The sequence below is a fragment of the Alosa pseudoharengus genome, unplaced genomic scaffold, assembly GCF_046254945.1.
Source record: "Alosa pseudoharengus isolate Yale_2024_CS ecotype anadromous, Long Island Sound unplaced genomic scaffold, YU_APseudo_1.1 YU_APseudo_1.1_scf_17, whole genome shotgun sequence".
NCBI lineage: Eukaryota > Metazoa > Chordata > Actinopteri > Clupeiformes > Clupeidae > Alosa > Alosa pseudoharengus.
The window spans coordinates 22,906,519-22,922,324 of NW_027468640.1; the positions used below are offsets into that span (position 1 = coordinate 22,906,519).

The 15,806-nt window shown below is 40.8% G+C and overlaps 2 protein-coding genes across 2 annotated transcripts in view; one reads left to right on the forward strand and one right to left on the reverse strand.

The window, feature by feature from the left end:
• LOC143128031 (calpain-5) overlaps positions 1 to 3,954 on the reverse strand; it is a 19,803-nt gene extending 15,849 nt beyond the window's left edge. Inside the window, exon 1 of the mRNA XM_076289711.1 lies at positions 3,790 to 3,954. Coding sequence (XP_076145826.1) covers positions 3,790 to 3,954 — 165 coding nt within the window. The remainder of the gene's footprint in view (positions 1 to 3,789) is intronic.
• An 8,004-nt stretch (positions 3,955 to 11,958) lies between these two features.
• Positions 11,959 to 15,414, forward strand: cnpy4 (canopy FGF signaling regulator 4). The gene is made up of 6 exons (XM_076289712.1): positions 11,959 to 12,123; positions 12,415 to 12,541; positions 12,846 to 12,942; positions 13,364 to 13,486; positions 14,127 to 14,244; positions 14,535 to 15,414. Exons 1-6 carry the CDS (start codon positions 12,039 to 12,041, stop codon positions 14,651 to 14,653), a joined length of 669 nt encoding a protein of 222 aa, XP_076145827.1. The 5' UTR covers positions 11,959 to 12,038; the 3' UTR covers positions 14,654 to 15,414.
• Positions 15,415 to 15,806: the final 392 nt, after the last annotated feature.

Below are 15,806 nucleotides of genomic sequence, written 5' to 3' on the forward strand. Positions count from 1 at the left end.
ACTTAGTACTTCCTGGATCAAGTGATCACTGCCTATTTGGTAGAGAATAGTAGAAGGCATTGGTGTTCTTCATTATATATCTTAGACTCAAATTTCTTTGGATCAAATATTCTGTCATGCAAAAGGAAATCAAAGCACAGAGAGTCTAACTAAGCTTTCCAACTGAGCTCTTGAAATCAACAGTGTAACCCTTTGATACTGTACATAGCATCATTAGAAGGGTTCACTCAGACAAAAGTTCCTCACATCTACCATCTTTGATCATCTTCTTCAACTGCTGCCTTCTTCAACACAAACGGCAACACTTCTTTCACCTGTCAGCACGTCATACATCTACAGTCACTCCACCACTCTCTCATCCACCCTCAACGTTCTAGTACCCTCCACTTCCACGCTCGATGGTGTTTTATGCCCTCAACGTCGTCTTCCAGGCAGCGCTGCCACCGCTGACTTAAAGGCACCTAATCCTAAACCTAACCCCAACCCTAACCCTAAGGGACTGTTCGTTATTTATTTAAAGGGCCACTGGAGGAGTTTTGGGAGCGTTAGTCAAAAAAGACGTGACCCTCCCTCGCCAGCAATACATTTTTCTATGACCCTCCAAAGTGATTGAGAAAAAACGCATGACCCTCCCCAAAAATGTATTGATGCCTTCTGTACTGGGTCAATTTGGGAGCTTGCATGCTACCACTCCTTCCTTGAAATGCCTTGAAATGTTTGCACAATTTCACAAATAATCAACCGAAACATACCTGTCAACTTTTTCCGGGTTTATCACGTATTTTAACTTTTTTTCCGCTCTCTCAGGAGGAGCTGCAGGGCCGTCGCGAACTTGACAGGTGCGCGGCCCTTTTCACTTAGGCCTACGTGCATGAAATCCAGAGCCGGACAGTAACGGAGTACATTTACTTGAGTACAGTACTTGAGTACAATTTTGAGGGATCTGTACTTTACTCGAGTATCATTTTTGGGGAGTACTCATGACTTTACTCAAGTATATTTGAGAGGCAAATATTGTACTCTTTACTCCACTCCATGTAGGACGTTTCTGTACATAAATGTAAGCACTGTGGCAGTAGTAATGCAATATTTAGAAAATGTAGGCTACTCTTGTACTCTTGATACTCAAGTACTTTTAAAAACAAGTACTTCAGTACTTTTACTTAAGTAGACATCTGACTGTTGTACTTTTACTTGTACTTGAGTAAAATTTCGCAAAGTGTATCTGTACTTTTACTCAAGTAATGAAGCTGTGTACTCTGTCCACCTCTAATGAAATATGCGATAGCCTACTACACGTAGGCTACCTGTCGGTGCATTTTAATAGTAGGCTAATAGGCTACACCAGCTTGTCTAAGAGGGGGAATTGTATAGCCTATAACATTAGCTGAGTCACATAGGCTATTTGGCCATAAGCCGTTTATCATAGGCTACATCATGAAACCAAACTAGTGTAACAAAGCACTATAAACATCAGTGCAGCCAAGTGCCTGGTTTGTTCCACACACAGTGTTGTGAATTGTGGCCAAATAGTTCAGTCTTTCATCTTCATCTTTCATCAGACCAGATGATTTTACTTGTCATGGTCTGAGAGTCATTCAGGTGCGTTTTGGCAAACTCCCAGCAAAAAATGGCTTCCATCTGTCCACTCTACCATAAAGGCCTAATTGGTGGAGTGCTGCACTGATGTTTGTCCTTTACACTTCTCTCATCCTCTCAGATGAACTCTGGATCCCATTCATAGTGACCACTGGGTCCTTGGTTACCTGTCTGACCAAGGCCCTTCGTTCCGGATTACTCAGTTTGGCTGAGCGGCCAGATCTAGGAAGACTTGATAGTTGTTCCAAACTTTTCCATTTGAGAATGATTGAGGCTACCATGCTCTTGGGCACTTTCAATGCTGCAGAATTGTTTTTGTATCCTTCCCCAGATCTGTGTCTTCATACAACCCTGTCTCGCAGGTCTACGGACAATTATCTTGACCTTGTGGCTTGGTTTTCACTCTGACACACACCATCAACTGTGAGACCGTATATAAAGAGATGTCTACCTCTCCTAATAATAGCCAATTAATTAATTTAGGCACAGATGGAATCAAGTTGTAGAAGCATCTCAAAGACCACTGATAGAAGTAGGACACACCAGAGCTCAATTGCAAGTGTCATAACAAAGGGTCTGAATACTTACATAAATTTAATATTTCAGACTTTTATTTTTTATACATTTACAAAACACTCCAAATACATGGAGTATTGTGTGTAGATTGATGAGAAAAAAAAATAACCGAATCCATAACAAAGCCTGAAACATAACAAAATCTGGAAATCTTTCCGGTTGCACTGTATGTAAAACCCATTTAACACCGGATTTCCCCTAATAAAATCGTTATCTGCAACCTGCTATTTGGTAACAATGCTTATTGTGTGTACAGTATGTGTACATTGGTCATTTTGTTTAGGTTTAAATGGGACCCTTGACAACAATATGCCAACACCAAGTAGGAAGATGCAAGGGAGATAACATGGCAGTCTCTTTCTATCCACTGCTACATCGGGAATGTCACAACTCATTCCAATAAAGATTTGTGAGTATACATGACGAAGACAAAAACAACCCTTTTGGGCCTGCTATACCTACATGCGAGACCAGGCTGTGCTGGAATGTCTTGATGCACTTACAGTTAATGTGTTGAAAGGCAATGTAAGGCACAGTAAGATAATTAAGTGAGTTTAACGGTGAGATAAAAAAAAGCTAATATTTAAATTGGCTGCTGTTAGTCCACTGTTGGTGTGTTGCACTTTCTGTATGAGGGCACAATGGAAGTATAAGGTCTGTTTTTTATCTATCTTGCAGATCGGCAGAAGAAGGACTGCAGTGGAGGACTGAATGCAACTGAGGAATGAAATATAAGTTCCTGCATACAGTGCATAATAAAGAAATGCATTTTCAAGGACTCATCTAATAAATCAAAACAATTTGATACCTGAGTTTGTATGTTTATTATATATCAAAAAACAGATTTTTTTGGCATAGCCTACTGTGATGGTTATTTTAACGTTCCAATAACGTTTTCACAACCTAAATGTAACATTGTTTTAAGGATTTCTTAAGGTTTTTTAATCCACATGGTTAGGGGAACGTTACTGCAACCAAATAGTAACATTCTTTAAAGGTTGCCCCTAGGTTATTTAATTTCAATGGTTAGGGGAACGTTACTACAACCAAATAATAACGTTCTCTGAAGGTTGCCCCGAGGTTTTTTATTTACATGGTTAGGGGAACGTTACTGCAACCAAATAGTAACGTTCTTTAAAGATTGCCCCTAGGTTATTTCATTTCAGTGGTTAGGGGAACGTTACTACAACCAAATGGTAACGTTCTCTGAAGGTTGCCCCGAGGTTTGTTATTTACATGGTTAGGGGAACGTTACTGCAACATTCTCTAAAGGTTGCCCCTTGGTTATCATAAAATGAATGTTAGAAAAACATTAGGAGAACGTTTTACTAACCAAAACAAATAACCCCCAAAAAACCTAGTATTTCCTTCAGAAAAACTTTCCTGGCAAACCATAGGACAACATTCACAACTTTCAAACAATGTTCCCATTACCAAGAAAACGTTCTAATAACGTTCTAATAACCAAAAATTGTTAGCTGGGTAGTGCCTTCCAGGCAACACTGCCTTGAAAACAACGTTGGAAGCATAAAACACCAAGAAACCCACCTCCACCTCATCCTCCATGCCCCCTTTGCCCCTGTAGCATCAGCATTCTGCCGTGCCGTTTCTTACCCGAGGTCTCTTCCATGTGATTCCCGGAGGAGGGGTGCGCTTGTAGAACAGCGACTGGGCCGTGGGGGGGAAGAAGGGGTCCTGGAAGAGGGCTCCCCGGCGCTGGCACGCTCGCTTCAGCTTGTGGTAGTTCTGTCCCTGGAATGAACACACTCGCTCTGGCATTCTAGACGCGAGGGGAGATAAGAGGTGTGGTCACGAAAGTAGATGAGAGAAAGAATGAAAGGCAATGAAATGGGAGTAAGAAAGAGAGAATAGGAGAGAATGGAAGGAGGGAAACAGGGAGGATGGAAGAGAACAGAAAACAAGACCAGACAAAACAAGACAAGACCAGGCAAGACAAGACGAGAGAAGACAAGAAAAGACAAGACCAGGCAAGACAAGACAAGAGGAGAGAAGAGAAGAGGATAGAAGAGAAGAGAAGAGGATAGAAGAGAAGAGAGGGTTGAGAAAGAAAGCAGTAGAGACGAGTTGGCTGAGGAACTCAGAAAATGAAACAACGGGTTGAAATGGAGAGCGGGAAAAGAAATGGAACGAAAGCTAAGGGACATGAGTATAGTAGGATGTGACAAAAAAGGAAATAACAGAGAGCAGAGAAAGATAGAGGGAGGGAAAGAGAGAGAAAGGGAGGAGAGGAGATGAGAGGAGAAAATAGAAACAATCAGGGTGGCACAGAGAAGAAGCAAAGAGGTCAACTAAGGGCAAGAGAGGTGAAAGATGGGAGGCGACAAGTTTTCCAGAAGAAGAGAAGACATGAATATCAGAGAGTTATATTTTTTTTAACTTAACTAACACTTACTGACAACTGTCTTAATAAACATTTAAAGAAAGATCATTAAGCAGCTTAAACTGCCTGAACATGGTAATATAAACTGCAGCCCAACTGATATAAGCACCTCTAAAAGCCAAAGACATATATCGTATATATGTACCATCCAGGCAGGCACACCTCAGCGTAATGTTAATAGCGACGATCCCCTGATTGAAATGAAACCGTTACCCTCTTGCGTCTCATAAGATCAAAACACAAGCAGCGTAGCAGAAAACCGGGCCAGAGAAGCAGAGGGCAACGCAGGTGCTGAGTGAGTTTATCTGTCAGCTGCGGAGTAGAGTGGCTCTTCATGAGAATGGCACAGCGGAAGGGGAAGGGGAAGGGAGAGTGTTGGACACAAATGTTTTGGAGGTGAATCTCTACATTCTGGCATGATAAAATGACAGATGGAGACAGAGTGTTGAGAGATGAGTGGTGTGTGTGTGTGTGTGTGTGTGTGTAGGGGTATTGGGGTTGCAGGTTTAGGTGGGGTCAGGGGTACCGTTGGGGCTGGGGGTACAGGTTTAGCCATTAAGAGTCTGGCAGGAGAGGGCACAGAGCCAACAAACAGATCTAGATTCAGTGTCAGAGGGTGTGCCAAAGAAACGGTCTGTTTGTGTGTATGCCCTCTTGCAAGTGCCTGTCTGGCAAGCCAATGTGCAGGTCTATGCATGGTGTGTGTGCATGTGCGTCTGTGCGTAAGTGCATACGCTTTGAATGCAACGCTTGCAATGCTATACAAGTAAGTGTGTAAGTGTGTGTGTGTGTGTGTATGTGTGTGTTCAAATGCACACATGTTTTGGATAGCACTCTCGCCTTTCCGTTTGCCACAATGAAAAACGGCAGAGTATTAATTCGTTGCTATATCACACTAACGCAGAATGCAGACCTCTGAACATCTTGATTGACAATTAAACACAGGAAACAGTATGATACAATTTACATAATGCGCACATTATGCGATTGTACTCTAATTTACCATTTCCTATTATTCAGCATGACGCACCGAGTTATATTCTAAATGACAGATTACATGATTCGTAGATGTTGGGAAGCAATACGCAGACACTTTTTGTTGTAGATAACGTGTCTGTTCTCTTTCTTGGCTTTACCAAAGCACAGCAGTTGGTGGGTTTGTCCAACTTTCCATCGTTACCATTGGAAAAACCTTAACCCATTTGAGCATCTGACTGACTTGCTCGCGACACTCACTGAAGCTCTTCCTCATCTGAAACCCAGGTCACCGAATGTGCACCATGGAACTGCCTTACGAAAACGTAGCTGTTAGCCAACAAGCACACGAGTCACCTGATAACATCTCAAACATATCGATAGATTTCTCTTACATGATGCAGTTCAAGTCGATATTAAAAATAAAAAAGTGGTGTAATACGTCTGATAGTCTCACGAAAATAACTCCTTAATTTGGTCACATGTTGGTCTTCGAATTGTTCTCTCAATAAGTCCATGAAGTAACCTATCCACAGCTGAATGCATGCATCCATTTAGTCGCCGACCAACACGAGACACCCATGAGTTAGGCTATATGAAAGAAAGCACTTCTCAGTCTCACCTGCCCTCCGTTCTTCAGGTGCAATGATTCAACGGCGACGTAAACTACTCGATCTAAGTTAGCTACGCTCGGGTTCCCTGTAGGCTATTTAATAATACAAACGCATTTTAACTTTGTCGTGGAAGGGTTCCCCGAGCGCCTGTTGTTAAGGAAACATGTTGTTGGGGCCCTTCATCACTATGAAGCCTGTGTAATACTGTACGTGCCTATGAGGAGGTGCTTTTGTGAGTGTGTGTGTGTGTGTGTGTGTGGGATAGCAGCTGGTGTACTCTATCTTCTGTGGTTACCTGCCTTGCCTTGCCTAGGTGTCGGTGCAGACAGCAATTAGTATCAGGTGCTGTCTCGCACCTGTTATGTAATCTACCTTCACAATTTCCTATGTATAATGAGCATTTAATAGTTTTAGGGATTTTTCTTCCATACACATTTTGTGTTGTGTGTGTACTGTATGTGAGTGTGTCTTGAAACATGTTTCTGAGTGCATCATATGAAGGAAGTGCAGTTTACATTAACACTTAGGCCTACATCTGTATATTTATCCAAAGTGACTTACAGAAGAGGACACTCTTGCACCTAATTCAGCAGGCTAAATAAAAGGGCCACCACTATGAGCTGATTGGCAGAGGCTGTGACTATGGTTTGCCCCTTAACTGCTCCCATGCGATCTTTCTCTACTTTGTGTGCCACCGCACATGTTGTTGCTATGGGGTCATATGTCTATAGCAGACACACAGTAGCATCAGGAAAGCTCCATGTCTGTGTGGAGTGGTGACCTCATCCACTAACAGACAATGGATAACTTTGCAATGACACATTGGGCAATTTAGTGGTATCATCCACACACACACACACATGCACACACGCACACACAAGCGCGCGCGTGCGCACACACACACACACACACACACACACACACACACACACACACAGATATGTGCACATGTGTGCTCACACACAAACACATACACATCTAAAAGAAAGAAAAACAAACATGTGTTCTTAGTGCATATTGTTTTCTTTAAAGAACACCTTTTAAAAACAAAAAAAACACCTTTGGTTGTCTTTAAGGTGCAGCAAGATTCCATGACTGCTGAAAACAAAACAAACCTTGAAGAAAACTAAAGAAACACCTACCCATCACAAGTTTTTTGATTTGTTTCTGCAAGACCAGCACGAATATGCTTTTGGGGTGCAGGTTGCACTTTTAAAACCCCATTGCATAGTGACATGCATTTCAAGAAGACATGCTTTAACCATGGACCGGCCACAGGAGAAATGGCCAGTGCCAAGGTGCGCTACGAAAGCATTCACTCAGAAGTAGGTAAACATACGGCAGGTTCCTTCCAGAGTTGTCTCGGAGCCAGTGCAGGAAAGGCAGCAAGTCTTCCAAACACTTTGACTTTTTCTGTTTGTTGTGGTCGAGACATGCCACCGACATGACACAGTTCAAGGATTCAATCATGTTCTCGTTTCTGTCTGCTTTCTATTTCATTTGAATGAGAGTTTTTTTTTTGTTTCTCTGTTCTTCTTCTGCTCTCTGAGGACAGCGTATGTTTTCTTCTTCTTCTCCTTCGCTCTCTCTCTCTCTCTGTCTTTCCCTCTGTGCCCTCCCTCTGTTTTTTTGGGGGTGTCAGTGTCGTTGGATCTGGCCCCTTGCTGACCTCATAGTCCCGTAGCAACATGCTGAACCAGTGCTTCAGCTGACACACAGTCTCATCTGCCCTCTCGGCTCTCCCCCCTCCCTTCTCTCTCTCTCTCTCTCTCTCTCTCTATCCCTTCATCTACCACCTTACACTCTTCTGCTGGATCCATTCCAATTGGATCTGCTATATGTCACTCTCTCTCTCTCTCTCTCTCTCTCTCTCTCTCTCTATCCCTTCATCTACCACCTTACACTCTTCTGCTGGATCCATTCCAATTGGATCTGCTATATGTCACTCTCTCTCTCTCTCTCTCTCTCTCTCTCTCTATCCCTTCATCTACCACCTTACACTCTTCTGCTGGATCCATTCCAATTGGATCTGCTATATGTCACTCTCTCTCTCTCTCTCTCTCTCTCTCTCTCTTTCTCTCTCCCTTCATCTACCACCTTACACTCTTCTGCTGGATCCATTCCAATGGGATCTGCTATATGTCTCACTCTCTCTCTCTCTCTCTCTCTCTCTCTCTCTCTTTCTCTATCCCTTCATCTACCACCTTACTCTCTTCTGCTGGATCCATTCCAATTGGATCTGCTATATCTCTTGCTCTCTCTCCCTCTCTCTCTCTATCTATCTCTCATTCAGTTTCTCCATTCCTCTCTCTATTACACATCAACTTTATGTCTCTTATCCAAATGCACACATGCACCCTCCTTTTCTCTCCCCCAATAGCTATCTCTAAACACATAAGCATAGTTTTAGTCATACATCAGCAGTCATAATTTAGATATAACCCTGCCAAAGAAAAATTGGATTAGATTAGATTAGTCAATGTTCTTGTCATTGCACAAGTAAAATAACAGTACAATGAAACGCAGTTGTACATCTAACCAGTGCTAGAGTGCCGTTGAGACAATATTTACAGGGTTTAAGAATAGTTGGTAATAAAAAAAACCTTACTAATTTGTTATGTGAATGTGACAAACATAAGAACCAGGCTTGTGCAAAATTCCAGAATTTAATTGAAACTGGCTCTTAAATTCCAATTCAATTCTTGAATTTCACTTGCATTTCAATTGAGGTAGCAAACAGGAAGCAGAATTGCAATTCGAATTGTGCACAACCCTGATAAGAACAGGTTCCCTCTCTCCTCAAATTGTACATGCAGTCACATAGTCTCCCTACTCTCTCTCTCTCTGTCTGTCTCTCTCTCTCCTCACTGTGCACTTGATCAGCCTTACTTCAGGGATTTTCCAACCCTACCCCCTTCTCTTTCTCTGTAGCTAAGTTCATGATGCCATATTTGTTGTCATTAAGCGTGTGTCCACTGTCACCTGAGCACCCCTGAGGGTACGCACACACACACACACACACACACACACACAAAGAGAGAGAGAGAGAGACAGACAGACACACACACACGCACACACACAGAGACAGACAGACACACACACACACACACACACACGCACACACACACACACACACACACACGCACACACACAGACAGACACACACACAGACAGACACACACACACACATGCTCAGAAACATATCATGTGCACGTATGCATAAATAATACAGACAGACATACTCGTGTACACAGGCATGCATCACCTGCAACCATGCTCAAGCAAACACATACCCACAGGCAGACACACACACACACACACACACACGCAGACAGACACACACACACACACACACAGACAGACACACACACACACACACACACACACACATGCTCAGAAACATATCATGTGCACGTATGCATAAATAATACAGACAGACATACTTGTGTACACAGGCATGCATCACCTGCAACCATGCTCAAGCAAACAGGCGAACAAATAAACAGAGTTTATAGTTCGTAGCGTGTCAGAACATTTATTTAACGGTTTAATGATTTAATGATATACGGATGTGCCTTATGCTTCAAGTGTTTTGGCCTGTCCCCTAAGCACATGACAGAATCCAACACCATATCAGGCTTTGGATTGGCTTGAAGAAAGCAGTAAATCAGGGAGTGAAATACTGCTGGGTCACAATGCTACACTGGTGCAGTCATCTCTCAGGTCAGAGCTATTTATAGACTTCACCTCCTCCCAACCAGGACTCAGATTGGTCACCCCAGATTTCAGTTTCCTGTTCGAACAGAGGTCAAGGGTCATTAGTACAAAGAGATCAGCACCAGAGGTGATTAATCATGATTCTATTTAGATTATATATCCCATACAGGTGGGAGAGAAGAGCACCTACTAAAACAATAAAGTTAAATCAATACATTGCTTTACATGCCAAAACCATATGGCAAAGGGTCATTTTACAATCAGGCTTTATTGTTGTTCATCAAATCTATTTACAACAACTGACAATGACAGTGAGAATTACAATAACAGTAAGAGCATTAATTATAGTAAAACAAACCATTCTAAAACAGATAGTTCTGTCGTGCCTAATAACGCCCTTAGCTGTTCTAAAATCAGTGTAACATACGGCCTCTCGGGGCTTATTGCTTAAATTAGAACTTAATAATAGAAAACTACTACTACCACTACTACTACTACTACTGCTACTACTACCACTATGTGTCCTTTTAGTGTCCATAGCCTTTATGTTATTTTCCACTTTTGTTTTAAAAAAATTGTCCAGACACTGCTATTACTAATCATTAATATTTCACGCAAGCATACTATATTTGAGGGACACAGATATATGTATATATATATATATAAAAGACCAGGCAGCTAATAGTGAATTACAATAGTCCAGGTTGGAGATGACCTTGGCCTGAACAAGAAGTTGTGTGGAATCTTGTCGGTCAGTTACTCTCCACTGGCTTCCTATAGTGGCAAGAATTAAATGTAAATCTCTCACTTTGGCCTATAGGACACTGACTGGATCTGCGCCGTTATTTTAATTCAATGATCAAGATGTATACATGCCCAACCGCCCACTGCGGTCTTCTGATGAGCGTCTGTTGTATCGACCAGCCATAAACGCTAGGTCAAATTCAAGACTCAAAGGTTGCTTTGTTGGTGATTGTGTTTTCATGGTAAATGGGCTTGGTTGATTGCCCGCTGTGGGAAATCCCCTACCTATATCACTAGGAATTTAACACCTCTCCTGTGTATCTGATATTCTGTCAGCAAATACAACATCATATCAAATGAATAAGTAAGCAGTGTTAAACACATACTGTTTTGATATATATATATATATATATATTAGGGCTGTCAATCGATTAAAAAAATGTATCTAATTAATTACATACTCTGTGATTAATTAATCTAAATTAATCGCATATATATTTTTTGCTGCGAAAGTATTTTAAATATTTAAATTCAAATGAATCATTGAATAATCAGCATTAGTGACATTAAAGTTCAAAAACTCTTTATTATTATTATTTTCACTGTTCAAATAATTGCCATACTAATCTATGATATGACCTAATATGCTAAGGAAATAAATTCAAAAGTGCTTCGGGGATTTTCTTTGCATTGATGTGCGAGTTGATGAACTCCGGTGATATGCAAATTCCTTGCTGCAGACATTGCAGAGGACTTTATTTTCAACACTTTATTTTTTATGAACACCATCAGGCCATTTTTAAAAAGTAAATGTTCCAATCAATGATCCAGGCAGCACGTTTTCTTCCCTCTCCTTCATTTTACAGTCTAATTTTTACTGACTAGAACGGCTCGGGGTCAAAGGTCATACGGAATCGATTAATCTGCACTCATTTTTTTAATCAGTTAGTTTTTCTCAAATTAAGTAATCGAAATTAATCAGTTATTTTGACAGCCCTAATATATATATATATATATGGATTTTATAGCCTATTAAAAAGTAACTGGGTTAGGCAGTCTAATTGCTGTGCCTTTTAAAGTGACAGCAAACGCTGGTTATATATTTTCTTTGTTGGCTAATGTGCTGAAGACCATGTGGAAACCATGTTTTAACACATACTGCCCAACCTTTCTAATTAATCTATAAGAAAATAGAGCGGGTAGGATAACACCCCTTATTCTCGAAGTTTTTGTCTTTGATTAAGTAACCTTGATCGGGCAAAACGCTATCTGCTTGTCTTCCCTAGCCGTGGCGTTTTTCTCCAAGCAATGCGCATGAGCAGTAACGTTTGTTCAGTCGGTAACAGTAGTATGCCGATGTAGCTTTTCCTTGAGCCTGTTTAGCATTGTTTTAATTGTGAGAAAATATAAAAATGGAAGTATTGCTTTTGTGTTTGATTTCAATCTTTGGGTCTGTGGTGGCAAACCAAGACGAAAGGTTACCTAATAAATGCGAAGGTGAGAATTTTTCTACAGTAGTAGTCCTGCACGGACATTTCTACTACTACTATCCTATCCTATCCTCTGGCTGAGAAACTTTGTAACATTATAGCTATTCCATTCCTTCCTGTGGTCCAATAGCTATGCAATCATGGTTTCCTTTCAGTCCGTTTCTCCGTGTGCATGTGTGAGAGGGTCTGATGCTCTTGACTTGTTTAACTGTCTTTCTTTCTTTCTTGAGCGATGGGGACATGTTGTCAACATTAATGGTTCCCCTCCACTAACTAACTGTTGGGTGTTTTTTACCAGTCTGCAAGTACTTGACGGTGGAGTTGCAGGCCACGCTGGACAGAAGTAGCAGGTCAAAGGAGGTGCTGGAGGTTGGAGAGGTGTTGGACACGGGAAAACGCAAGCGCAAGATCAAATACAACACATCGTAAGTAAGCTAACTAAGGTTACTGGCTGTGTAGTGCCAGGATATTGAGTAATAAGCTTGAGTTCGAATTGAAGATCGTTGAAAAGTAACTCCTTAGAATCAGTTTGATGGTTGAAATGAGAATATTTCGAATGTCTACCATGTATTTACATTTTTACAGCAAAAGAGGTTTACATTACATCCATAATGAAACATCCAGTATTGTGCCCTTGAAGTTGATTGATAATGTCTTGCAAAACAAGTCTTAGAAGATTACAAAGATGCAGTTGGATTCATTCTGTTTTGTGTTTGAATGGGTCTTCAGGGAAACACGTCTGACAGAAGCTGTTGACAACATATGCGAGGGAATCCTGCAGTACAGTGTGCATGCTGAGAGACCGGGGAGTTTGCGATATTCCAAGGTATCATCATCATCATCATCATCATCATACAGCTCTGGAAAAAATGAAGAAACCACTGCACATTTTTCTGATGTCATCCTATGGTTGCTGAGCGACTTTCAAATGAGTTGATGTTCATATTCAAATGTGCAGTGGTATCTTAATTTTGAACATGACTGTCAACTCATTCGAATGTCACTCAGCAACCGTAGGATGACATCAGAAAAATGTGCAGTGGTCTCTTTTCTATATATATATATATATATATATATATATATTTTTTTTTTTTTATTTTTTTTTTATTTCTTACAGTCTGTTGTATGCCTTTTTGTCATCTTTTTGATGTTCATGTTGTTCTGCAGATTTGTAAAACATGTATTCCCTGTATAGGACTTAATGAATGACGTAATGACATAAATAGTACAATGATCTTGTTGTTAAGGGCACCAGTCAGACTATGGCTACACTGAAGAACTTAGTGAATAAGGGCGTGAAGGTGGAGCTGGGTATACCCTTTGAGCTCTGGGATGAGCCTTCAGTGGAGGTGGCAGACATGAAGAAACAGGTATGTGTCCTTTATATCATTACGGAAAGAAAATTGAATGTGATTTTGAGTCTTTTAACAGGCGAGTTAGATAGAAAGACATTTATTGATCCTTTCAGAAATTCTTCTTGCACCATACAGCTCATCATAGATAGACAGACAGACAACAGACCACAGGCAACAACAGGACCACAAAACCCTCCCTCACCCCCACACAACAATAAAGCACAACACCAAGTATATCTACATTATCAAATAGTAAAGCGCAGTATCATTAGTGTGTTATCAATAGTAAGGTGCAACATCATCAGTGACATTTTAATATTATAACAAAGTACAGTGGATGAAGTCATTTTTCCTAACTTACTCAGTAGTGTAATGCTGGTAGAATAATGATTTGGTTGGTGCAAACCGTTTTTTTTTTTGTAAGGATGTCACCCTATATCTTCTGCCTGATGGCAGCACCTCATACGTCTGGAATTGTTTGGAAATTCACATTTTGAATAAGAGTACACACATTGCTTAGTCTCTATCATTAAGGCTCACTGACCCACACATTGTCGAAGCTGTGATCCCCAACAAAGGTGCTTGAGCTTTAAGTTTCCCTCCAAAAGAGTTGAGAGTGTTGGTTGTGTCTCACTTGTCTGTGTGTGTGATGTAGTGTGAGACCATGCTGGAGGAGTATGAGGAGGTGGTGGAGGACTGGTACTTCCATCACCAGGAGGAGAGGCTGGAGAGGTTCCTCTGCCAGAAACATGTCTTGAAGAGTTCGGAGCAAGGTGACACATATACGCACACACACATACGCACGGACATACACACACACACATATACGCACACACGCGCACGGACACACACTCAGAGACACACACACACACACACACACACACACACACAGGAGTCAGATGCCCAGTGTGGTCAACACCAATAAAGATGTATTAATGAAAACAAACGTGTAAACATAAATATTCTATTGTATGTAATCAAATGAGGTGAAGAAGTGATAAAGTTGGTTCCCATGCAGTCTCCCCTAATGAGGCTTTTCTTCTTAATTTTCACCCTTTGACAGAATGCCTGGAAGAGGAGTGGAAGGGGGACCCTGGACTGACGGGAGCAGAACCGGAGACAGCACCCAGTGACATTGGACAAGGAGAGGGTGGGAAGACCCACGATGCTGGAGAACTTTGAAATCAGTGACTCTCCCAAAATTTCTGAAATATACCCCCAGTCTTTTCTCAAACACTACCGAAAAGTATGAGCGAAACAAGATGGCTAAATGTGATGACTGTTACAGATTAGGGGCTGTTCACACCAAGAAAGATAACTACAATGATAACGGCAAAAAGTGTTGCTCTAACTAACATGAGTGACAATGTCCACACATAAATTGTAATAAGAACAAAATGAAGAATGTTATTGTTGGGGATCACTTTCAGAGCGATTTGGAGAATGATAAAAAGCTGACAGCCAATCAGAATCCATCAAATTTGAGACATCACATTCATCATCAAAACTTTTTATTGTTGGTCATAATGGATGCTTTTATCATTAGTTAGTTATTATCTTTATCATTCCTGGTGTAAATGGTCCTTTATACCTAAAAAACTATTTAAACCAGAACACATTATGTTCGTATGAACACATGGTACTTTGTAAACTATGTTTACTATATTCATTCAGACATTTGAATACTTTTGGACAATGAGGAATTTACATTTATTTTTGTTGCTTTTCACTATGCAGATTTGCACAGAAAAGGGACATATTGTTTACATTTACACTGAGAAATTGGATCTCTCTGTACTCTAACTCATTTTTATCCAGGATGCCAAGAGAACATTTTTTTACCTCTGTGCCTTAAATGTCACCAGCCCTCTGGTTATTGTGATTTATGTTGTTTGTTTTTACAGTTTATACATTTTAAATAAAGTGTGTTCTCAGATTACCTACACTAATGTGAGTATGGGTGTATTCACACAAATAGAGAATCTCTGGACTAATCAGCAGAATTTTCACAAATGTCATAAATACTGCCTTAACAGTGGCAGATATGCAGAGGCTAGTCCAAAATCATCCGGAATCTGGTTTGGTGTGAATACATGGTGGAAATGTAACTTGCTAATACTTTAGCTCAAATAATGGGAAATGATTATGATCCATTCATCAATAGACCTCTGAAGTTCGCCTACAAAAAAGCTGCCATCTTTGACATCCGGTATCTGGCGATTTTTCCTATGGGAAAATAACATGGGGATTTTGAATTATCGCACCTGTTAAACTCTTGCGGGGATGAAAAAGTCTGAAATGCAGACGTTTTCCTGAACACACTTTTGTCCTCTGC

Excerpts from the sequence above, each read along its gene's own strand:
- cnpy4 (XM_076289712.1), top strand. The coding sequence starts at position 12,039 with ATGGAAGTATTGCTTTTGTGTTTGATTTCAATCTTTGGGTCTGTGGTG. Across the intron at positions 12,124-12,414 it reads GTTACCTAATAAATGCGAAG|TCTGCAAGTACTTGACGGTG; the intron begins GTGAGAATTTTT and ends GTTTTTTACCAG. Across the intron at positions 12,943-13,363 it reads GGAGTTTGCGATATTCCAAG|GGCACCAGTCAGACTATGGC; the intron begins GTATCATCATCA and ends CTTGTTGTTAAG.